The sequence below is a fragment of the Mus musculus genome, chromosome 19 (genome assembly GCF_000001635.26).
Source record: "Mus musculus strain C57BL/6J chromosome 19, GRCm38.p6 C57BL/6J".
Lineage (NCBI taxonomy): Eukaryota > Metazoa > Chordata > Mammalia > Rodentia > Muridae > Mus > Mus musculus.
In genome coordinates this window covers 44,758,644-44,781,397 of record NC_000085.6, presented here as the reverse complement: position 1 = coordinate 44,781,397, position 22,754 = coordinate 44,758,644, and the positions used below count along the sequence as shown (strand labels likewise).

Sequence of the window (22,754 nt, the reverse complement as noted above, 5' to 3'; positions counted from 1 at the left end):
TGGAGATGGCCCTTACTCAAATTTCAGGGCACACCGCCCACCATCCGACTCCAACCAGCAGCCACCAAAATTCCAGAAACTTATCATATTCTCTGTAGAGACTAAACTCCAGGTTAAAAATAAAAACATTTCAAGTTTTCAAAAGAGTTCTTGTACTTTCCAGGATGATCGACCTCTAGCTGTTGCCTAGACACTATGAGATTCCCTGCACCAGCCTTCTAAGACTGGCATTGTGGGTAATAACCCTCCCACTGTGTGTCCCTGGGAGCTCAGGCCAGACACAATTTACCAGGTTAGATGGGCCACGGGGCTGGCCCGAGGGGGCAATAGTGGTGGTTTCTGTGATGAACGGTAAGCATATGGATTGATTTCACTTCAAGATATGCATAGGTTTAAAAATTAAGGGGCAATGTGCTTAACTAACCATTTGGAAACCAGTCTGTAGTGCGTGCCAAGCCAGAGCGTGACCAGACTACCTCCTCCTGTCACTGGCCCTTCCCTCATCTGTCAGGGCTTCTGACTGAAGCTGGGGTCTACCAGCTGTTCACCCCATGGTCCTGCCTGGAAGAGGCTGGTGGCTCAGGGACTGCCTGATGTAATGGTAATTGGTCCAGTTATAGGCTCACTAGTACAGTAAGTCTCCCCTCTGCCCGTGTCTATCATCCCTGCTCCTCCATAAGCATGCTGACATCCCTCTGTAAGAAGAAGGAAGCCTGCAGGGACATTGGGCTTTCTGGTGACTACCTGGGCCTCTCTGCCTCTAGCTCTTGTCACTCACAGATTCAAAAAAAAAAAAAAAATCCATCCATATCTGTCTTGAAAGAATAGGATGTAGCTAAACCTACCCCTTCTTCCTGTTATGGATAGAGTCTGAGTTTCTCAGCTAGCTTTCAAAATCTTTCCCACCTGCCTCCTGCCCCCATAGCTTTCCAGTCAACCTTTGTCTGTTCCCCTTGTCCCCTCAGGGCCCAGCACAGACCTGAACTCTTTCGTGCCTTACCCAGTTTATGCTGAATCCTCCCAGAGACTCAGTTCAGCAAAGACAAATGTCACAAATTCTTTTTCTTACCATCTAGCAACAAGCAAGACCAGCTATAATGTAAGAACTTAATAACTATCACATTATTAATATTATTGGAACAGAAGAAGCTTATGGGCTACGGTGGGCTAACATATGCTCTGTATGTACCAGGCATTGTCAGAAGTACTTTATGTGGAGTTTAAAATGTAACTCTTGCAGAGTATTGTGGTATGTGCCTTTAATCTCTGCACTCAGGAGGCAGACGCAGGCGAATCTCTGTAAGTTCAAGGCCAGCCCAGTCTACCTAGTGAACTCTAGGACAGCCAGAACTATGTAGAGAAATCTTGTCTTAAAAATAATAATAATTTAAAAAATTAGTCTTTGTGCACCTGTGAAGTACCTGTAGGTACCTACGAATATTACTATCCCTACCCTTTAATCTGGAAACTAGAGATCGGAAATATTAGCTAACTTGCCTAAGTCACACTCTAACAGAGCCAGAATTTAAACATGGATGTCCCACGTTAGAGTCTACTCCACTAGCCACTTGTTAGAAAAAGTTAGTCTTACCAAAAACAAGTCAAGATCCAAGTCTAGACCTCACTAGAAGAGCTACATAGAATAGCAGCTAAAGTCATACCTCTCATTTGTTTTAAAGTCTTTACTTTTATTTATTCCTGTGTGGAATGCTAGTGTGGAAGTCAGAGGGAGCAGCTACCAGAGTCAGTTATCTCTTTACACCAGTGTCTCTTTTTTTGACTAGGGTTTGGGGGTTGAACGCAGGTCATCAGCCAGGTACCTCCACCCACCTAACCACCTTACAGGCCCCTATCATATATTTTGAATTCACTATAAAAGAAACACGGTACACAACGCACTTTCTCACTCAAATCCTAACCACGGCTCTATCAAATAGGTGTGTTCTCTATTCTACCTTAGAGTCAACAGCTCGGCTAAGCAGCTCACCCAAGGTCACATTCTTAATATCAGATTGCTTTGGTCCCAAGCCTGTGACTTCAATATCTGAGGGCTGTGTAATATGATCTCCTCTGGAAACTCCTATATTAATAATGCTTTGTGTCTATTAGCTATTTGAGCAGGAACGATTTTCTTCGTCTTCCCACATACATGATTTGGACAACCGAGCGAACATCTGTAGGTGGCTAGCAGGGGTTGCATGTGGCTGTGATCTGAAACATGCTTTCCTCTCCCATGCATGGACCATCACTTATTTAATAAGCATCGTGTCCATGTTACAAACAAACCATAGTTTGCAAATCGTGTACACAGTCCCATGATGATCCTGCATATAGATGTTTCGCGGCATCTACATTTTCGAAACTATTTCTGTTGATGAGCACATCTTTATATTCATATCTAATGCATTGATCCGAGATTTATAACAGTGAATATACTTATCAAAAGTGGCTTAATGAATATCTGCCAAGTTATGCCTGCTTCTGTTAAACACACTCAGCTACAGCGAAACCCATTGATGTTCCCTATTCTGGATGCCTGAGTCTCGCACATCACAATCCTGTTTTCATATCAGTCCGTGCGGGCAGTATTGATGTGCATAAATGTGCATTTGTATACCTGTGTATCTCCCTGTCTGCGGCCAGAATGGTATGGGGGTGGGGGATGTGGAAATGAGAGAATTATTAAATGCCAAGTAGATGTGCAATAAATTCCATTGATTTTATAAACTCCAACTTGTCTTCAGTCCCCTTCCATTCTTTATCCTGGAGGCATTGCAACAAAAACCTATTTTAAATACCTTGGCCTCCTCTCTTCCCCTCCCCAAAAAAGTGTCAATATTTTATTTGGATTTTTAACTTCGCTCCATAACAGTTGTTTGACCTCCTGACTCGTGCAAGTCACATAAATTCTGGGACTTTATTCAGGAGCCATGTTCCTGCTATTGAATAAGCAATTTGGGAGGGTGAATTAATGACTTGTGCTGTTGCTGGAAAGTCCCTGAAGAAATATTAAAATTGCTTGCAGACTGAATCGATACTCAGTGAACACCCAGCAAGAGAGGGCTTCAGCTCCAAACAGCCATAGAGGCAGGAGTCAGAGGGGAATTCCTGCACCCAGCTTGAAGAGCTCCCCCAACCCCCACCTGTCCTCTCCGTCCCTGCAGCTCTGTCATTTCCCATAACAGCGAGGTCTTATTAAATCCCAGCCAGGATGGAGCTGATTTGTCCTGTCTCGGGAAGCAGGCTCTGGGGACAGTTTACTCTTTTAGTAGCAACCAGAGCCTTGAGGCCTTATCAGAAGTGATGGTCTAGATATGTCCACCTGCTGGACAGGAGGCGGTGCTCCGTCCTGGCAGCTGTACTGAGCTGGGGACACTGTATCTCTGACTGTATTCTGCAGGGTGTGCTGAGGGTTGGGAGTTTCAATGCTGACCCTACCTTTGTATGTCTTACCACTATTTATCACTGCTCCAAGGGCCAGCTCACCCCTGCCTTTGTGTGCAGATACCCTGTAGGATGGAGAGCTGGAATTGCATTGTGGGTTAGCATGTGTGACATTGTGTGGATGCATCCCAGCAACTGGCCTGAGGTTTGTTTTGCTTTGTGGTATTGTGTTGAGGCGACTGCTCTTCCTGTAAGACTGGGTTGGAGGAATTTGACTATTGTTGGGTGACAGTGTCTGTTTCTGCTTTGAATTATTGTGTTCATTGATCATATCTGCAACTCTTTATTCATAGTGTATGTCTCAGAGATTAGGTTAATGGGTGTCTCCTTGGTGAGATGATGCTGATGGTGTCTCCTTGGTGACGTGGGCTGAGTGATGATGCTGGATCTGGATGGTGGTCGTGTGATTCAGTAATTGCTTTAATGGCTTCCTCCTTATAGTTATGGGTGAGAGCGACAATCCTGCTTTTTTTTTTTTTTTTTTTTTTTTTTGACCTTCCTCTAGCCTTGTCGTTTGTACTGTTTCTTTCCAGAGAGAAAATTCTAGAGATGCAGGACAACTATCCTCTTGATGATAAAGTGTACATGTCTACTCTTGGTCCAGAGAGTTCTGACTAAACCATACTGGTTCAGGTCTTGGTCTTACCCTCCCTACATCTGCTTAATCCAGGGAGTGAAGGCCAAACACTATCGCTATGTGAAGTGTACATCCCAGCTGGGGATGGGAGGATAGACTCCCATAAAGCTCCCATCCCAGTGGACACACCACCATGACCTTGAGCTCCCAGAGTCCCTGTTCCTCTCCATGGTCCTCCCTTTCCATTCTGTGGTGCTCCCAAGGCATCTTTTCTCCACCATTTCCAGATGATGTGGCCCAGTAGAAGACAAGTGTCACAGAAAAAAAAGATTACAATTATAGTTGTGACCTTCCTTCCACCAGGGCACCGGGTCCATGCTCTAAGCTTAAGTAAAGATTGCAGCAGGGCCCAAGACGGAGAATAGATCACTCTGGTTTCGTTGTCTCTGATGCAGAGTAGATAAGAACCGTGATGTAATAAGCACATGGATAATAAGCACATGGGCTTCAGTGCCACTCCTCTGTGGGTTCAAAACCTAGATCTGCAACCTAGTCTGTGACTCTGGGCAAGTTATTTCACTTCTCTATACTCCGACAGTTACTACATCTACAAACACTGCTGCAAAGCGTTGTGTTGTTGTTCAACAGGCTTACATCAATTAATACATTATCTTATTTACACTGCCTTACTGTAGCAAGGACTGGTTAGCTAGGAATGTGATGATAGTGATGATGCTGGTGATGGTGATGGAGATGACTTCAAATGCTTGCTGGGTAAAACAGCCATGAGATCGGCCAAATGTAAACAAGTATGCAAGTATGCCAATGCATATAAAATCACAAGGTGTTTTAAGGAAAAGAAGTATAAAAACTGCAGTTGGGTACCACTCCTCTGGCTGTGAGGTGGGATGGGGCTCCCTCTCCCAGTCTGTTTAGACAGTGCAGGGACTGGGGGTTGATAAAGGCAACAGCTGGCTCTATTCTAATGACGAGGAAAAAGGGAAGATGGCAACCTCATGTAGGTTTGCAGAGAATTGAAAACACTCTGAGGGTGACTTAGCCCCCACAATTTCAACTTAACCTATTTTAAATTTTTCCTAGGGCTTGGGATATAACTCAGTGTTAAGTAACTACCTAGCTTATACAAAGCCCTAGGCTCAATTCCTGCCCCCCATACTCCCCCCCCAAGTTACCTTTATAATTAAAAATATATACATGGCCCTTTAACAGCTAATTTGACTGATGGATATGTCTGGTAGCTCACAACAGCTTGTAAGTCCAGCACTAGGGAACCCAACAGCTCTGGCCACCAGGGGCACCTGCATTCCTGTGCACACACCCACACCCACACCCACAACCACTTATACACACATAATTAAAAATAAAAGAGATCTTAAGATATCTGAGAAGTAACTGGTTAGGCACTTGAGTGTGGCTTTTCAGGGTTCACTGAACTGACAGAGGTCACTGAACCCAAGGGGGAAAGCACAGGACCAGGTCTCAGCTCCATTTCACGGGGTTTCCCATAGAGACACGGCATCCTGAGTTAGGACAACTTTGGTTTTCACCTTGTTCTTGCTGGGCTCAGAGTATATCACTATCCAGTTACTTTGGACCATTGTACCAAGTAGACAAAACCCGAAGTAATTTGACTTCCTAAATTCTTTTCTTAAAATACTTTTCCCTCAGTGGTGGTGCTAACTGTAGTGGTTACAGGATCCCCACCCTCCCCAGAGCACCCAGCTACCAAGGACCACACTTGATGGGTATGGTTTGAGTTCAGCTATTCTCTTGCTCCTCTCTTTCATCCTTAATCTCGTTTTCTTGCCTTTCTTCCCCCACTCTTCCTGGTTGCCTCCCTTCTCGCTCCCCGCTATGGCATTTAAAAACCAGAAAAACCCTTCAAAACTATCACCTGAAGACTTACTTGCCCACCGCCGTCTCATTTATCTCTTTTAAAAAAATTACAAATGCAAAAGAGCACAACTTGGGAAAATGCCACGGAGCCAGGAAAATGCCAACCTCCAAGTCCTCGAACAACAGCCAGCTCATCCAGGAAGACGGCATGGCTGTGCACATGAGTGTGCAAACATGCACGCACATATGCACACATGGAGACAGGCCGGGCTTTCAAAGTGGACAAAGAGGTAAGCCCTTGACTAAGTCTATTCAGTGGTCCAAGACCTGAGTCACAGAGAGTCTCCACTGGCTGAAAAACACAAGAGTCAGCTCACTTCCTGAATTTAGCTCGGTTCACAGGATACCGTGAACCTCATGAGTGCTCGAGATACTAGCCCTGCTCGTAAAGACCCTTCTGGCTCGTTAATCATGCTCTCTTCTTTTTTCTTTTTCATTTATTGTTTGTTTTTAGACAAGGTTTCTCTATGTAACCCTAAGCAGGCCTTAATTTCAAGATACTACTGCCTCAGCCTCCTGAGTGCTGGGATCACAGATGTGAGCCGAGAGACCCGACCCTTCAAACCTTCTTATTTAAAATGCTTCAGTGCTATACACATAGAAACCCGAAGACACATATTGACAAAGGCTAAAACTAAAAATGCATACTTGATTATTACTATTGCAATAAGAATAGTACATGTATTGATTCCTTAATATTGGCTAGTTGCAATTCTAAGTAGATTTATGGCGGGTGGTGGGTGGGTGTGGGTGTGTTCATTTAACCCTTGTGAGAGCCTATAAAAGAGTTAAGTGATTATCCCCACCTTATATGACTAGGGAAACTGAGGTACAGAAAGGATAGGAGGTTAGCCAGACTCAAAATATGACGATTTCTCCCTGGAGCCCCCCCCCCTCACATTGCATTGTGTACCATGAAGCTTTAGGTGACTGGCCGGGTACACAGGAGGTGCTTAGAGAGATATTTCTGAATGGGTGATTGGGAGGGTGGGCGAATGATTGCTCATGTCTATTAAGGGCTTTCAGATGGCAGATTCCCTAGTGGAAGCCAGGCCTAGTGGACAGCTGAAGGTCATTTGGATGGAGCCTCTTCCATTGTAGCCAACGGCTGAGCTTGTCCAGACACACACTGCTTCCACCCCTGTGCCTGGCCCCTTTAAATCAGAAACCAAACCCAGTGTGTCTAAGATACTTCCTAACCACCACACTTTGCTTCCTAGAATATTTTCCTCTGAAATAGGTGTTTCCCGGGTAGGCTGGTTCTGTGCCGGAATGAAACCGGAGAAAGCCAATCAACCATGTGGATATGCTAAATCACCAGATCTTTGGCATCCTATGGACAGCTAACATAGATGATTGACTAAAGTTTTTTTTTTTTTTTTGATTTTCTTCCAGATGTTTGGGCGTCGCCATGGTCATTAACCTGCTTGTCAGCAAGTGCTCATTGCATTCCCAAGATACAAGTGAACACTAAAGAGGAAAAGAATAACCCAGAATAAAACAGACTAAAGAGGGCGGGGGTAGCAGTTGTTGCAAAGTTCAGGCAAGCAGGCGGTGTTCCAGGAATGGGTTGCTACCTTGGAGAACCGTTAGAACACGGATCCAGCTCACAAGAGACTCGTGTGCTTAAAGACCTTTAAAGGCTCTCCTGCGGCTGTATCCTTGACTGCAGAGCCGAACCAATCAGACTCCTGCTTGGGGAGTGGATGGATCAATCCCAGAATCCAGCACAGTGAGCAGCCTGCCCTCTCTCTACACTGTCAGGGTGCCTTGGGTGGGCCTGTGGACGCAGGCACCTGGATTCCCCACCTACTGTCAGTCCAGGCTGTAGATTTTTGCAAAACTTGGTATAAATCTGGTTGGTGACTTTGTACACAAGCCCCTATTTGTGATTTAACACTCTGCCTTTTCGAGTCCCTCCTACTTCTATTTCCCTTCCCTCTCGAGTTTTAATGCTATTTACAACTCCCTTACTCGCGCCGCACCGTAGCTATTTTTCAGTGTCTCTAACTGATATACCCAAATGATTTTTTTCTTACCTAGGGTTTTCTCTCCTCTCAACTTAATTTATGTGTTAGTGAGCAAGAACTCAGAGCGCTCCACTCCATAGCATTAAGGGCTTCTGCTTCCATCAAAGGGATCATGGTACTAAAAGGCTCATTTGTGGGGGCCATTTGTTCCTTCTTACGAGCCACCAGCTCTCTCTTATGTGTAAGAGGCTGTGTGCGGGCGGGCGGGCGGGCATGCATGCACAATGTCCTTCTGATGTGCCTCTATGCTCCACTACCCTGTGCTAGAGCCACTTGGAATTGGCAGGAAGGACCCAGCAAAACCATGATGTAGATAGCAGCTGACCCTCCAAGCACTGGAGAGAAAGCCGGACTTAAGGCCTTCCATTCCTGTGGACATCTTTGAGTTCTTTGAGGAACAGTCTCGTATATGCCTCCAAACCCTCCCTCCCATACCTTTGTTTTTTGTTTTTTGTTTTTTTGTTAACCACAATTGCAAGGGATGCTTATGGTGACATTATTCACAAATAAGGATTTGTTTGTTTGTTTGTTTGCGGGTTACTATTCTTACAGTAGGAAGGTTAGAAATCCAAGAAAATGCCTCCCTACATTAGTGGTTTCTCTGTTGCTTTTTCTCCTCTTTAACTCTTACGGTAATGGCTTCTCATGTCTAGTTGCATTTGACCTTGAACTCTGGCCTTTCCCTTCACAACAAAAATTTGTGGCACAGTGGATAGCACCTGCAGAGTCACCTAGCCTGATGGGCCCAGAGCGAGCCCAGTAGCCGGAGGGACCAGAGCATCACTCTACTGGAAATAAATCCCATTGTATTTGCATTTTAATTTTCCACATAAACAAAGGCTCAGAGTACTCGCTTGGGCAGCATCACTGGATGAATTTAATTAGAAATGAAAAGTTTATAGGGCCCTCTTTAATGCGATTAATGCTCAGTTAACATTTATCACATCCGAACACCGGAATCGCCTTTTCTAACCAGCCACTAGCCATGAAATGAATTTCTCTCAACTTTTTTCTACCTACCCTGAGAGGTCATCTCTTAAGTCTGCACGACCTTCTGGAGTGTCTCCCTGGGGTCAGGAGTTGAGGTCATGGGAGTGGAAGAAGAGGCAGATGTTTTATGGAGGCCGGAGGATATTGGATAGAGAATGGGGGTGACCCCTGTTTCTGGAAGGGACTGGACTAGAGCCAGAGCTGTGCCCTCTGCAGGAGACCAAGCACCAGGCCCAGAAGGTCAGCTGTGAGCCCCACAGCTGCCCTTCCTTGGGATCTTTCTGTGGCTCCACACCCAGCCGGGGCAGGGCCAATCAGTGTCAAGGCATCCGGCCCTCACCTCTCACCTGCTGTCTTCCTTCTGCTGCCTTTTCTCTCTCACCTGGGAATAGGCCAGGTTTTCCCTCCCAGGACCACAGGGGAAGGAACCTCCTTCCCTCTGGCTTTCCCAGAAGTCAGACAGTCACAGTAAGTGGAAGTCAGCCTGTCCTTCTAGGGAAGCAGAGGAGTGGGGAACATGACACCTCCGTTGATCCCTGGAGGAAAGGTGGCCTCTCTTATCAGCTTCTCCTCACTCTTCAATCAGAATCATCTCCTCACTCTTCAGTCAGAGATTGGCCTCGTCTACCAATCCATCTACCCCGCAGAGGAGGGAGGACCTTGGCGGGCGGGCGGGGCAGGCGCAAGCCGCAGATGATAGCCGATAACTATCCTGACCTTTGGTCTCATCTCTACACAGGCTGCCTCTGAGGTTACACAACCAAGGCTATGGCCACCGGTTCACCTAATGCCACATGCAGGTGACACGCTCACCTCCAACAGAGCCAGTTCGCACTGATCTCACGTGGGCCCATTCTTGAGATACAGGCGTGCTTACTAATTGTGTCAGAACCCTTTGTAGACCTGGCCTGATCCTTAGCTATTGACCCACCAGGACATCTACTGTCCCTTTGACCCTGCGCCCTCTGGGTAGCATTCAGTAACATCCCAAACAAGCAGACTATCCAAGTGAAGCCAGGGATTCTTCTTGCTTTGGGGTCAGACAGTCCAGCAAGCCAGAAGCTTTCTGAATAAGTAGGCTACCAGCTCTCACTTTGACAAGACTTGACTTCTGAGATGTAACCGCAATGCTAGGCCAACTCCCCAGGCTATGAAAGCCAGGCAGAGCTAGAAACCACCAGCCACACATTCTCTAAAACAAAGCCACACAGAGGCCCATCCTATTCTCTTGAGGACCACACAAGGAACCATGGAAGTCAGACAAAGGCTGGCAGAGTAAGGGTTAGAATCAGGCTCTTGTGCCTGATCATCTCAGCGATCCATCAGATCCAACGCTGTTAGCAACCCACCTGAGCTCCTTCCCTTGCCTTGAAGGCATGGGCGTCTGAACCCTCAAAGAACTTAAGGCCAAGAGGGAGCACCAGAACCAGGAAAGGCATCCCCAGTACTAGCTAGCCATCATTTGCTTGAGCTCTTTAACACCCTTCCTGATCTCTCTTCTAGGCTCCCTTCCTCATGTTTCTCTGCTGTGCCTGCAAGGTGAATACTGCTCGCTTTCCAGCCAGCTGCCCTGCTGCAAACCTTGCCAGGAACGGCCTGGCACGTCCCCCCAGCTTTCTCTGCTCCATTGCAGAGGGAGCTCACCATGATCAGGCCTGCCTAAAAGCAAGCATAGCAGGAAGTCTGGAGCAATGTGGCCCTAAGCTCTAGAGAGCTCCATTGTGGAGCCCGAGAAAACAGGGATTACCCTGCCTTCTTCTTGCCCCCCCCCCCACCTCTTTTCTTGGGCCTGCCAATGGCAGCACAGCCATTGCCAGGCTATGCAGAATGCAGAGGGGCAGGTGGCCAGAGCTGTGTCCACGTTCCCATAGCTGACTCTTAGAAAGGACCAGGAAACTCTGACCTTGAGAATTTGCCTGCAATGTCACTTCCTCTGCCCCACCCTCAGGTTGGAAACGTCTCTCCAGCTGACTTCTCCTTTTCTCCTTTGTCAACTCTGGGCTTCTCAGAATGCCACCAGCCTGAACAACCAGCACTACCCTGGGCACTGGCTTCCTCTAACCACATCTAAGATGTTTCAGGGGACCAAAAGCCCTTATTTAGATTGTGGCACTCTATCTCCCTTCTTGGCTGTTCTTGCCTGCCTTTTGCTCCATCCCCAAATACCATACAGGCCAAGGAGGCTGCCAGACTGCTTCGCCTCTTAGCTTCTCACCTCCTCAGTCACTCTCTTAGTCTGCAGCACACCTGCTGTGACACACCCTTCCTCATCCGGGACTCACCCGCTCCTTCCAGCTAGAAAGCTCTACCAGCTGCCATGGGCATCCCAGAAGCTTCTGTATTAAGGTGTAGGGGGAAAGCTGGTTCTCTCACACTTACTTTGAGGTCATAGCTCTTTCCTAGACCAGAGATCAGTGTGTAGAGTTACACAGACCAGAGGCTGCCAACTGCTGCCCAACATAGAATCAGACCCAAAATGCACTTTACTTGGTTAGCATGGAGTTGGTAAAAAATTTGTCTTTTGGGGTCCTGCAAGATAACCCACCAGGGCTGGGCAGTGGTGGCGCACGCCTTTAATCCCAGCACTTGGGAGGCAGAGGCAGGCAGATTTCTGAGTTTGAGGCCAGCCTGGTTTACAGAGTAAGTTCCAGGTCAGCCAGGGCTACACAGAGAAACCCTGTCTCGAAAAACCAAAAAAAAAAAAAAAAAAAAAAAGATATCCCACCAGGTAAAGACTCTTGCCACACAAGCCTGAAACCCTGAGTTCAACGCCTAGAACCTACAACGTCAGGGGAGGGGCTGGAGAGATGCCTCGGTGGGTGAAGAGTTTGTTGTGTAAGTATGAGACCCAGAGAATTCAGGTCCAGATTCCTCAAACCCACATGATGCTGAGCAGGAGCTGTGGCCCATCTGTAGTACCAGCCCAGGAGGCAGAGATGGGATCCCTGGAGCAAGCTGGCTAGCAAAACTAGTCACATCAGCAAGCTCTGGATTTGATGGAGATAACTTTTGTCAATGAATAAGGTTGAAAGCTATGGAGGCTGTTTCCTGGCATTAATCTTTGGCCTGTGCGCACGTGCACATGTATGTGTGCATGTGGGTGCCTGCGCACACACATATACATACATATACACACTATGTACAAAAGTGGGGGAAGGGTAGAATGAAAAGGATAGACTCAACTCCCAAAAGTCGTCGTCAGACGGCATCATATGCACATGCACACTCACACAATGGAGAGTGCAAAAACCATCTCTGGATCAATGCCTGTAGGCTGAGCCCATGCCTCCATTTCCTGTACATATCCATGCACCTTTTCCTGCCAGTTTTCCCGGGAACACTAGTGTGTGACCCTTGTGGCTGCCTGCATTTCCATCACTGCTCTTGGTGGCACCAGTCTGGACTTTGGGGCTCTACTTTCCTTACCCCCACATCCAAAGTCAAATTCCAGACTAGATGAGTACTCTCTCTCTCTCTCTCTCTCTCTCTCTCTCTCTCTCTCTCTCCCTCTCCCTCTCCCTCTCCCTCTCCCTCTCCCTCCCTCTCTCTCTCTCTCTCTCTCTCTCTCTCTCGACACAAAATATCTTCTCATCACATTGTCCCTTAAGAAACACAAGAAGAGACTAGAGAGATGGCTCAATGGTTAAGAGCACTGACTGCCCTTACAGAGGTCCTGAGTTCAATCCCCAGCAACCACATGGTGGCTCACAACCATCTGCAATGGGATCTGATAGCCTCTTCTGGCATGTGGCATACTTGCAGATAGAGTACCCATATACATAAAATAAATGAATAAATCTTTTTAAAAAAGAAACACAAGAAGAAGTCCTGATAATTCCATGGCTTAAAAATAAGCTATGGTTTCCTGGATCGTGTGTGTGTGTGTGTGTGTGTGTGTGTGTGTGTGTGTGTGTGAGAGAGAGAGAATGAGTGTGTGTGTGTGTGTGTGTGTGTGTGTGTGTGTGTGTGTGTGTTGGTGCTTGCTTGCTTGCCACAGGATCTCATTCTGTAGAGCAGGCTTACCTTGAACTCATGGAGATCTACCTGGAATCTAAGGTACGCACCTCTATGTCTAGTGTAGATCACAGTTTTAGAGAAAAGTATGTACCTAGAAGAGCATTGCTTTGGTTACTGATATCACTCACTCGTCCCTAGCTAGCCCAGCCAACAGGGCTTGGGCTCAAGTGTCAAAATAAAGATGCACATATGATCACAAAAGTCTCCATCACAAAGGGGGTATCATGGCAGCCCAGGCCTTTGCATTGGGGTTAACTGGACTAATATATTGAGATTTGTAATACAAACAAGACTTGATGGAAAACTTGAACCCAGGTTGTCTAAATTGTGAAATGCAATGATCTTTAGCCAAACTCTGTGACTGTTGCCACTGCAGGTAACAAGCCAAATGACTGACTTGCTGATTAACCACTTGAGCCAAGGATAAGGTACCCAGTCTTGCACTGTAATGGCAGCTCCCATACTGGGGACCATTTTCTTTGTTTTCTTGGCCTCAGAGCCCTGTACCTAAGAATAGATAAGGCATAGATACACAGTCTCCCACACAGAAGATAACAACCTTTACTCCTATATGCCATTGTATATACACTTTGCATACAATTCTAACTGCACCTTGATAGCATCAAATCCAGCAAATGTGACCCACAAGAGAAAACCATCTCTGCCCAGTGGAAGACAGATAATCCAGGAGGCGTAACTCCTTTCCAACCACTATTGCCCTTGCTTAGGTACCAGTTGGGAGGCCCTGGTCTTCAGGTTTCGGGAACCCTTCTTTGTTCTCTGGGTGATTCATTGGCTGTAGCTGCCTCTACCTTGTGAACCTGAGCTCTGATGGGGCAGGAGGTATGAAGAGACATCAAGAATCTAGAAAACTGGCATATTGATTGGGCCCCATCTACTGAATTATTTTAAGGACATGGAAAGTGACTTCTTAATGTCTACATTCTCCTCTCAGTGGAAGAACTGTATGTATGGCATCAAGGAGGGATTCAGGGGAGCCCTGAGCTCTAAAGCCCTGCAGAATAGCCAGGTCTGCAACCGATGGATGGAAGCTGGGAATGGACGCTGGGCCCCTGGGTTAAAGCGTTCCTTCATCAGTCCTGCTGAGAAAACTGAGAAGCTGGGCCTCCATCCCCTCTGGGAACCCCTTCTCCAGAATGCACACCCTGGGGAGAATGACTAATCTGTGCTGTGTAGCACAGCTGCTTCTCTGACTAAAGCTAAGAATGTTCTAGCCCTCAAGTCTACCCCATTGTGTTGGCAGTTGAGCTACTGTTTGAGCATCACAAGCCCACTCCCCAGCTGTCCTCCAGGACATGTGTCCCTCCACTCCAACCATTAACGTTGCCTCTCCTTCCCCAGGCTGGCTGCGCAGCAGACCCTCACCTGTGCCTAAAAGCATGCAGAGCCCTGCCATTCCTGCCTTCCCAGTCTCTCCTCCAGGAACCCTGTTCCCTTCCGCCTGGCACCATCTCCACTTGGCTAATTCCCCTTGTGGCCCCTCTATTGAACTGTTGTGTTGTCCATTTCCCTGTGACAAGGGCTCTGGTTACAGAGTTATTGATTGGTTTCATGCAGACAGATGGGCCCTTCCTGGCTCCCATCGAAATCCCTGGCTGTATGGGCTGATTGTTGCCTCTCGGGGTATAGGATTGCACCAGAGACCACCCTCCACGCAGTCTCCTTTGCCCGGGCTGTGGATGGTAATAAATGGAGTCAGCCTGAGCGATAATAAAAGCAATCGAGTAGGTTACCTGTGCAGACACAAGATTTATGCCTCTTCATATTTGATGTGATTGTTTTATTGAGTTCTCAGAACAGTCGAGACTTTGTTTATTTTGGGGTTCCCCCTCTCTTTTCTTCTCTACATCACCCTCCAAACCCAACATGGAGTTTTTTATTTTTTATTTTTTAGGATAACCCCTCATCTTTACTTCTCAAACATGGTCAGCTGAGGTAGGAACTCAAAGCAGTTAAGTACTGAAAACCTACGCCATATCCTGAATAACCATAAGCCAACCAACAGGAGACCGTCTGGCCCAGAAGTCTATCACAGCCTTCAAAGTTCTGTCCCCAGATCTCACTTGGTAGGAGGGAACCAGCTCTTACAAGTTGTCCTCTGACCTGCACATGAACACTGGGGTAGGTGTCACTCACACATACACACACACACACATACACACACACACACACACACACATACACACACACACACACATACACACACACACACATACACACACATACACATACACACACACACACATACACACATACACACACACACATACACACACACACACACATACACACACACACATACACACACACACACACACACACACACACACACAAACAAAAATGAAATGTGAAGCACTAAAACACAAGAAACAGGATAAGGACCACACCTGTTTCACCTGCCTGTCTAAGGATGGGTGACCAGGACAGCAGAGACTCCCACAAGGAAAAAAAAAAAAAAAGGCTAAGCATGGCTTTGAGCCAGAAACCACAGAGAAGAAACTACTTGCAAGCCCTGCCTGAGGCCCAAGACATGCTCTCTATCCTGATCATTTTCATTCTTCTTTGGGATGAAGTCTTTTTCTTAACTCACTGACCCACCCTAGCTCCTTGTCTTGACACCAAAAGTGGTGACAACCAAACCGCTGCATAGATCTAGAGATGTGACAAGCAATGCTACCCCTCTCCTCCGGCTTCCGCGCCAAGCCTGGTTCAAGAGTCAAATCTAAGGGACCTAGGTTTGAGTTCCAAAGGCTGTAACGGATATGTTGGTTTAGGATGAGTCTCCAGAATTCCCATGGCTATGGTTAGTAACTATCAGCTTACTTGGAAAGACAAGTGGTAGACCACTGCCCACTCTCCGCCAGACCAATGATAAACACTGGTGAATTACTCAGTGGGGACACCTGAGGGACACCAACTGTCATTGCTTAACAATGAGCACTGAACCTGCAGCCTTCTTGAAGCCAGTGCTGCCACAGCAAGGATGAATATTTGCACTCACTTTAAGGCAAACGGGCTAAGACAGAATACGGGGTGGTGGGTGGTTGGCAAGCCTCAAGGGTCCATTGCAAAGATCTAAGAATACAGAGTCGCTGGCCCCCCCACAGTATTGATTAGCCTCAAGAAGTCCATCAGCTGGCTTGAGGTCACCCCTGAGGATGTAGCCTTAGCTTTACACTCCACACTGCCCAAGGCAACACTCCAATCTGAAGATCGGTGATAGCATCAGGACAATCCTTCCTGCCTTGTCAATAACTCAACCCGATGAGGCACTTGCCTCCTTTTTAGGTACACAGATCTCCCATCTCTACCCTACCCTTAGGTCATTTCCCATGCCAGGTTTCAATCTGAAGTTACCTATTTACAGTGTCCCCAACAGAGATGCTATTTAGCTGAAGAGCTGGCAACGCCACACTCAGCACTAAGTAGCCCAGTATCTATAATGATTCAATGAATTCCATGACCTGCTCAGAGCTAAGACTTTAGCCAGTGGTCTCCAGATGTGGATGTTTCCCTACCACACCTTCGGCCCAGAGAGGCATTTCTATGAGGATTTGCCAGGGGGAGAACTCAGGTTGGACAGCCAAAGCTTTATTGTGGCAGGATCAGAGAATGCCAAAACCATTTTTAAAGCATGAAGAGCGATTTAGTTTATAGCCATAACAGCATATTTCAAGTGCGGCGACGGCATCTGTTTGGGGGAGGAGGAGATGAAAACCTTTGGCTCAGGTGAATGAGCAGGTTGTAGACTTCCTTCCTTGCCGATGCTGGCTCCTGGGCACCCTTACTCTGGACATGTATGTATACATACATACACATAACCACACACACACATACATATATGTACCAATGGTAACAGCAACACAGAGGTCCCCTATCATCCCCAATGCTATGAACTCAGGCACGGCCCGCTTTCCAGAGCATACCACTCTCTACATACAGGTCAATCTCCAGGTCCTTCTAGCAGTGAGTGAGAATTCTTAAAACAGGAAGGTTGGAGCTCCTGGGACAACCATCAGTAGCAGAAATGCCACACCTTTATCAAGCATTTGCGTGAAACCTGGCTCCAGAAGAACCTTTCCCTTAAGGGCAGAGCGCCCACCAGAATAACACTGATGTCCGAATGTGTCCCAGTGACACATTGGGAAGCCCCAACCAATCTTCCCGAAGTATCAACCACGGGAGGATTCTTCCCAAAGCAACATTTAAAAATAGCCTGATAGATCCCATTAACAAAGCAAGCTTAACCGCACAGCCGGGGCTGCCCATGCTGCTGGTGGCTTCCCTGGTCCTCGTCTTATGCTCCTTCTACCTTCAGCCATGCCTACCCAGAAGTGACTCTATCTCCACACCCAAAGGAAGCCTATATGTACCTCTAGTAATAGAGGTTGTTGTTCCCAACAGCCTCTGTGGCTCTCAGAGCCAGCAGGGTTGGGCCCATTCTTTCCCTAACACTCATCACATGGGTAGCCAGCTAGTCTACTTTCTTCCGGTTTGGTAGGCGAAACTTCAGACCTCTGAAGTTTGATGTAAGGGTCACTTGTCCTCCGTGCTCTATGTTTTAGGATGAAACATCCTCAAACTTGTACCTAAACCAGCTTTAAATATAGCCCAGCCATCGGTGGATATGTGCTGGATGGGGGGCGGGCGACCAGGGAGGGTGCCAGGCAGGGCTGCCAGCACACCCCACTCAAAAGAAGCAAACCTCTGAAACTCTGTCTGTCTTGGGCTCTCCCAAAGCTTGCAATTCCCACCATGGACAATAAAGGTATCTCCAAAATAGTTCCCAGAGCACCACCACCCAGCCTGGTGACATTACTCCTCATCCTGGCCACTCTTGGCTTAGCTACTGTTCTCTAAAGAACTCAGCTCTAACTCATTGCAAGGACCACAGACAAAGTCATGAGGTAACTCAGGGGGGAAAAGAAAAATAAAAAGGAGAAAAAATTTTTAAAAAGTGTTGTTCCCCATGCCCACCCACTGCCACGCCTGCCTCGATACCCAAGCTCCCTAGCCTCTTGACTTTTAAAGGCTTATCGCTTTCTCAGTCCACCCTGTGTTTATCTCCAGTTCTTTTGGAAAGTGAATGTCAAACAGCCGCACATTTCCAGTACCTGGCTGAGCCAGGCCCGGGAAGCTGGAGGGTTTCGGAGGGTGTATAATTAGCTGATCAGTATTATGTTACCCTGTTCATAACGGAATAACCATTTTAATACAAATGGCACACACTGGGATAATTTCTGGGGTCGCCTTGCTGCCCGTTACAGCACGAGTGTGGCAGAGGGAATCTTCTTTAGCCAAGGTACATTCTACCAGCTAATTTTACCTGCTGTTTTCAGGATGATTTGGGATAATTCCACATCATTTGCAAAGGATTTAAAAAAAAAAGGTAGGTGATGTTAGGGCAGAAAGAGGCACCATCTGAATTATTAGTTGTTCTGATAATGGGCCTTTGAAGCGTAGGAAGAATAACAGAGGGGAAAACTCTTAGCTGCCTCTTGATTTGGGGGTGTCTGAGAAGTGGACACCTGCCTCTGGCTGGAGTGTGACTTTTGCAGTCCAGAGTCTCCCGCACACAACTGTCAAAGCTGCAGTTCTGCAGTTAAGAAGCTGGTCTGGGCTTGAGGGCTTTGGTGTTGCCTGAGGGCTCTGGAGTCACCCCAGAGAGATACCCTGGCACACAGAGGATGAGGTGCATCTACATAAAGCATGATCATGTGGTTTCCCAGACCCCAGATTGGAGTGACCTGGGAATTAAGAAGTTTAATTGTCCTGCAAGTTGAACTGAGTAGAGCCCACATGGTCCCAGTGTCTGAACCTATCATTATGGAAAAGATTTTAGCCTCAAGACAGGCAAGCGGGAGCATCTCCCAGGAGTCAACCACAGGGACCCAACTCTCACTCCCTGCCTGGCATCCCGGACCTTGGTCCAGCTCCTCTACTCTCTGCCAAGTCCTGACTGGTGGCTGGCATCTGCTCTGTAGACCTGGATGCCAGTGATTCTGGGCCGGAAATTTGTGTGGAGCTGGCTAGAGAGACCTGGGCTCCTGGGAGGCGAGCTTTGTGGGAGTTGGCTGAGAGGGTAAAGGAACCAGGATTCTGGCTGCCCCTGGGGAAGGGTACATGACTTTAGAAAGAAAAAACTCTGTTTGGAGGCAGTGAATAGACAGTGGTCATTTTAAAGACTTTGCTATGGGCTGTGATTGTCTCTAGATCCCGAGGCGGGTAATCTTGGAGTCTTAATTACCACAAACACTTGGATTCATTTCCAGGACACCGGCGGGAGAAGCCTGGCGGGGAAAACTCAGCTCCGATTTGGAAAGGGCTGTCTGTCTGTCTGTCTACTTCTACCTCCCAGGTCTATTTACCATGCCCAAAGGACTTCAGGCTGGGAGCTGAAAAGGATGGGTGGAGGAGGCTGGACAAAGAGCCAAGAGAGGCCCTGGGAGGTAGCCCAACAGGCAGGAGTAGGGAACTGGAGTCCTGCCCTCCAGGCCCATGGGGGGCTTTGCTCACCTGTTGATGGATGAGACACTGGGAACTGTGTCATTATCGCAGATGCCCTCGGCTAGCAGCCTGTCACGGATCTCCCAGGCGAACATAGTCGGGTTCTGTCGCTTGTATTCGGCAATCTTGTCCACCACTTTGGGCGTTGCCACCTTGGGCTTGGAGCCACCAATCACTCCGGGCTTGATGCTGCCAGTCTCGTAGTACCTGGGCCAGGAAGGCCGTCGGGGTCAGCAAGAAGCCGGTGGCGGCAAGGGCAGGGGGGCTGCAAGCTCCAGAGCTGCTAAGCCGCTCTCCCTCCCTAGGCATCGGCGTGAAGGGAAAAAGGCCCTGTGTAGCTGAGCAGAGACTCCAGAGGATGCTTGACTAGGGTGGGAAACAGGCAGAGTGGCTGAGTATGGACAGTGGCTAGAGCAGGCATCCCTGGGAGTGGAAGGCTGGTTTTCCACGTGGGAAGCAGAGAAGGACCCATGCTGGGTGAGCTGACCCCACCCGAAGCACAGAGTTCCTATGGAACCTGGACCCTCCTGTAGTCTTCCCAACGCTGCCGCTGACTTTTCTCATCTTGGGACCCTCTTCCTCCAACCCCATCTACATTGATTAGCTGGGGGGGGGGGGGATACCTCCTTTTCTGAATGTAGCTGCCTTCTCTTGAAGGGCCCGGGAGCTGGGTTACGCTAGCCAGACCCTATTCCACCCTCATTCCAAGTCCCAGCCATTACTTGAACGCCCTTCTCGAAAGGGGCAGCCAGCCCTTTAGATCCTTCAAGCCCTTTCCTTTCTTTCCTGTCTGGCACCTCGACTTTTAACTAAAACCTCAGCAGGGAAGGGAGGCAGCACCCGGCCCTCACCTGCCCAGGATTTTGCTGACACAGCCATGGCTGACCCGCAGCTGCCGGGAGATGTCACAGGGCCGCACACCCTGGTGGGCCAGCTCCACGATGCGCTGCCTCACCACGTCGGGTAGGGGCCGGCCGTTCACAAACACCCCCCCGAGCTGGTTCACACCCCCGTGCCCTGCTGGGGAGAGACAAGAAAAAAACACAACACCCCACACACAGCAGGGACCGGCCATTAGTCAGGGTCCGAGGCCCGCCACGTGCGAAAGGAGCAGGCAAAACTAAGGGGCATATCCCAGGACTGGGGGAGAAAGGTGGCTTGGTGGGCGGTCCGGATAGAGGATTATCTATCTTAGAACCCCGGCTAGCTGTAAGCTCGCACAAGCTGAGCTAGCGAAGAACCCGCCTCTCACACCAGTGTGCCGCAAAGGAGAAAGTGAGGGAAGCGTAGAGAAGCCAGGAGAGGGAGAGCAGAGCTGAAAAATGGAGAGGAATAAACGACAAAGGGGAAATAATGTTAACGGGGGATGACAGTAGAGATGTGGGGAAAAGAAGGACCGGACGGGGACAGCACTGCTGCGGACTAGAAACCCGCCTGCGCCGCAGGTTTGGCGCGGCTTGAGTTTCACAAGGGCTGGGAGCCAGATGGATTTGGAGGGTCGGGGTCTTCTTGACTCAGCTCAGCAGAGTCTTCAGCATAGAGGGAGACTAAAGCCAAACACATCCCGTTCACCTTCGCTGCCTAACTCTTCCTTCTCCCCTTGTACCTACTTCTAATTGTAATCATACTGTTTCCTCTTTCCCTGTTTTTCATTTTGTCTTTATCAGGAGTTCTTTCTTCCCTTTATGTTTTTGCTCTTCAGGTGTTTTGTACAATATTTTCCCTCTGCACCTCTAATGTCTATGGTGGAAAGAAATCCTGGTGGATAAGGAGCGGCAGAAGAGGTGGTGGTTCGGGATCGGCTGCGCTCAGAGACCGCGAGGCGGCGAAGATTCTCGCTCTTCCCGGCAGCCGCTGAAAAACGCCGGCTGCTGGGGTTCGCTTGCCTTCCATGCTGCACAAGGCTAGCCTCTCCCCCCACAGTCTCCCCTGAAGGTGGCTTGGTAGGGACCGCACCTGCGGACTTAGGACTCCGGGACTCCGCATTGCCAGTCTAAGCCAGTTCGGGACCCTCTGACCTTTCTCAGACCTCGGCAGCTGCCTACCAAACCCAACAGTAAGGGCGGATGCTCTGGCGGCCAGAGCAGAGCTCCTGGTTTCCCGTCCAACTGGGCGAGGGCTCCCAACCTGGAAGCCAAGAAGGCCCCCGGGTGTCAGGCTCAAGGCCGCTGCCGGGTGCCCCATTTTCTACGGCCTAAAGCAGCCCAGAAATCCTGCACCTAGAGCGATTAACCTGCAGCCGCAATTACTCAGCAACCCAGCCGCAGAGGCTTCTAGCGGCAGAGTCAGGCCAGACAAGGTCTACAACCTGCAGCCACTGCTCCGTGGCCTCCAGCGAGTTTCGAAGAAAGCGGGCGCATCTCGTGCCCTCTTTAAATCTCTCCCATCTTTTTATAGGGAGATAAAAAACAAGCTTGGGAGAAGAAACCCCTGGACAGAGGCCTCTAATCCAGTGGTTCCGGGAGGCCAGAACCTCTTATCTTACAACCCCCATCCCTATGGTCTCCCCATCTTTGGTCCCACTCCCCCACCCCTCTGCTCCCTACAAACCCGGACCATCAATAATTTAGGCCCCGGGAGAACTCGCGTTACCGGTATGAAAAGGCGGCAGCTGCGGGCAGATTAAAGATGAATAATTCAGCCTCACCGGGCTCCGGGCCCGGCCCCTCTGCCCTAATCTATGGGGTGGGGATTGCAACCGGGCACCGCTGGAGTTCAGGGCGGATGGGCTGCGGAGGATCTGTGCGGAACCGGGCCTAGAATGCGCAACTGCCGCTGGCGCAAACCCGGGCTGTAGCTGCTCGTCTCGCCGGCCCGTGCAGAGCCTCTCTCCCTTCCTTCGACCACCTTCTGCTCGCTTTTCTCCCCTTTGGGTTTCGAAGAGGTTCCCCGTCACTGGCCCCGATTGATGGGTCCAGGAAGCAATCCTCAAAAACCCCCGAGTGCTGCAGAGGCAGCAGGGCTGAGGCAGAGACCGGCCGCCTGGATGAACCTGCTTCATTCCCTCCGAAAAAGAGCAAGGCTTCCCGGCCGGCTGAGAGATTCGCAGCGACCCGAAGTCTCGCGTTTGGGTTTCCTTTACCTAGAAATTATTTAGGGAACTATATTTTATTGCAGGTGTTTTTTTTTTTTTATAGTCCCGTGAAGCTCAATATGTGCTTAGGAAACAAACAAAACACGGCTCCCTCTTGGATCGCGTTTTAAAGCACAAATCAGGCTAGGTCTAAAAGTTACCTTGTGGAAAGTTACAA

The 22,754-nt window shown here is 48.7% G+C and overlaps 1 protein-coding gene across 10 annotated transcripts in view; it reads right to left on the bottom strand.

Annotated features, from left to right (window-relative positions):
• Pax2 (paired box 2) overlaps positions 1-22,754 on the bottom strand; it is a 91,669-nt gene that overhangs the window by 56,872 nt on the left and 12,043 nt on the right. For 5 of the 10 annotated variants that reach the window (NM_001368744.1, NM_001368743.1, NM_011037.5 and 2 more), the window contains 2 exons: positions 20,355-20,523; positions 19,513-19,710 (listed from right to left, as the gene is read on the bottom strand). In NM_001368744.1, coding sequence (NP_001355673.1) covers positions 19,513-19,710; positions 20,355-20,523 — 367 coding nt within the window. The remainder of the gene's footprint in view (positions 1-19,512; positions 19,711-20,354; positions 20,524-22,754) is intronic. The other 5 variants (NM_001368745.1, NM_001368746.1, NM_001368749.1 and 2 more) reach the window with 1 other exon arrangement.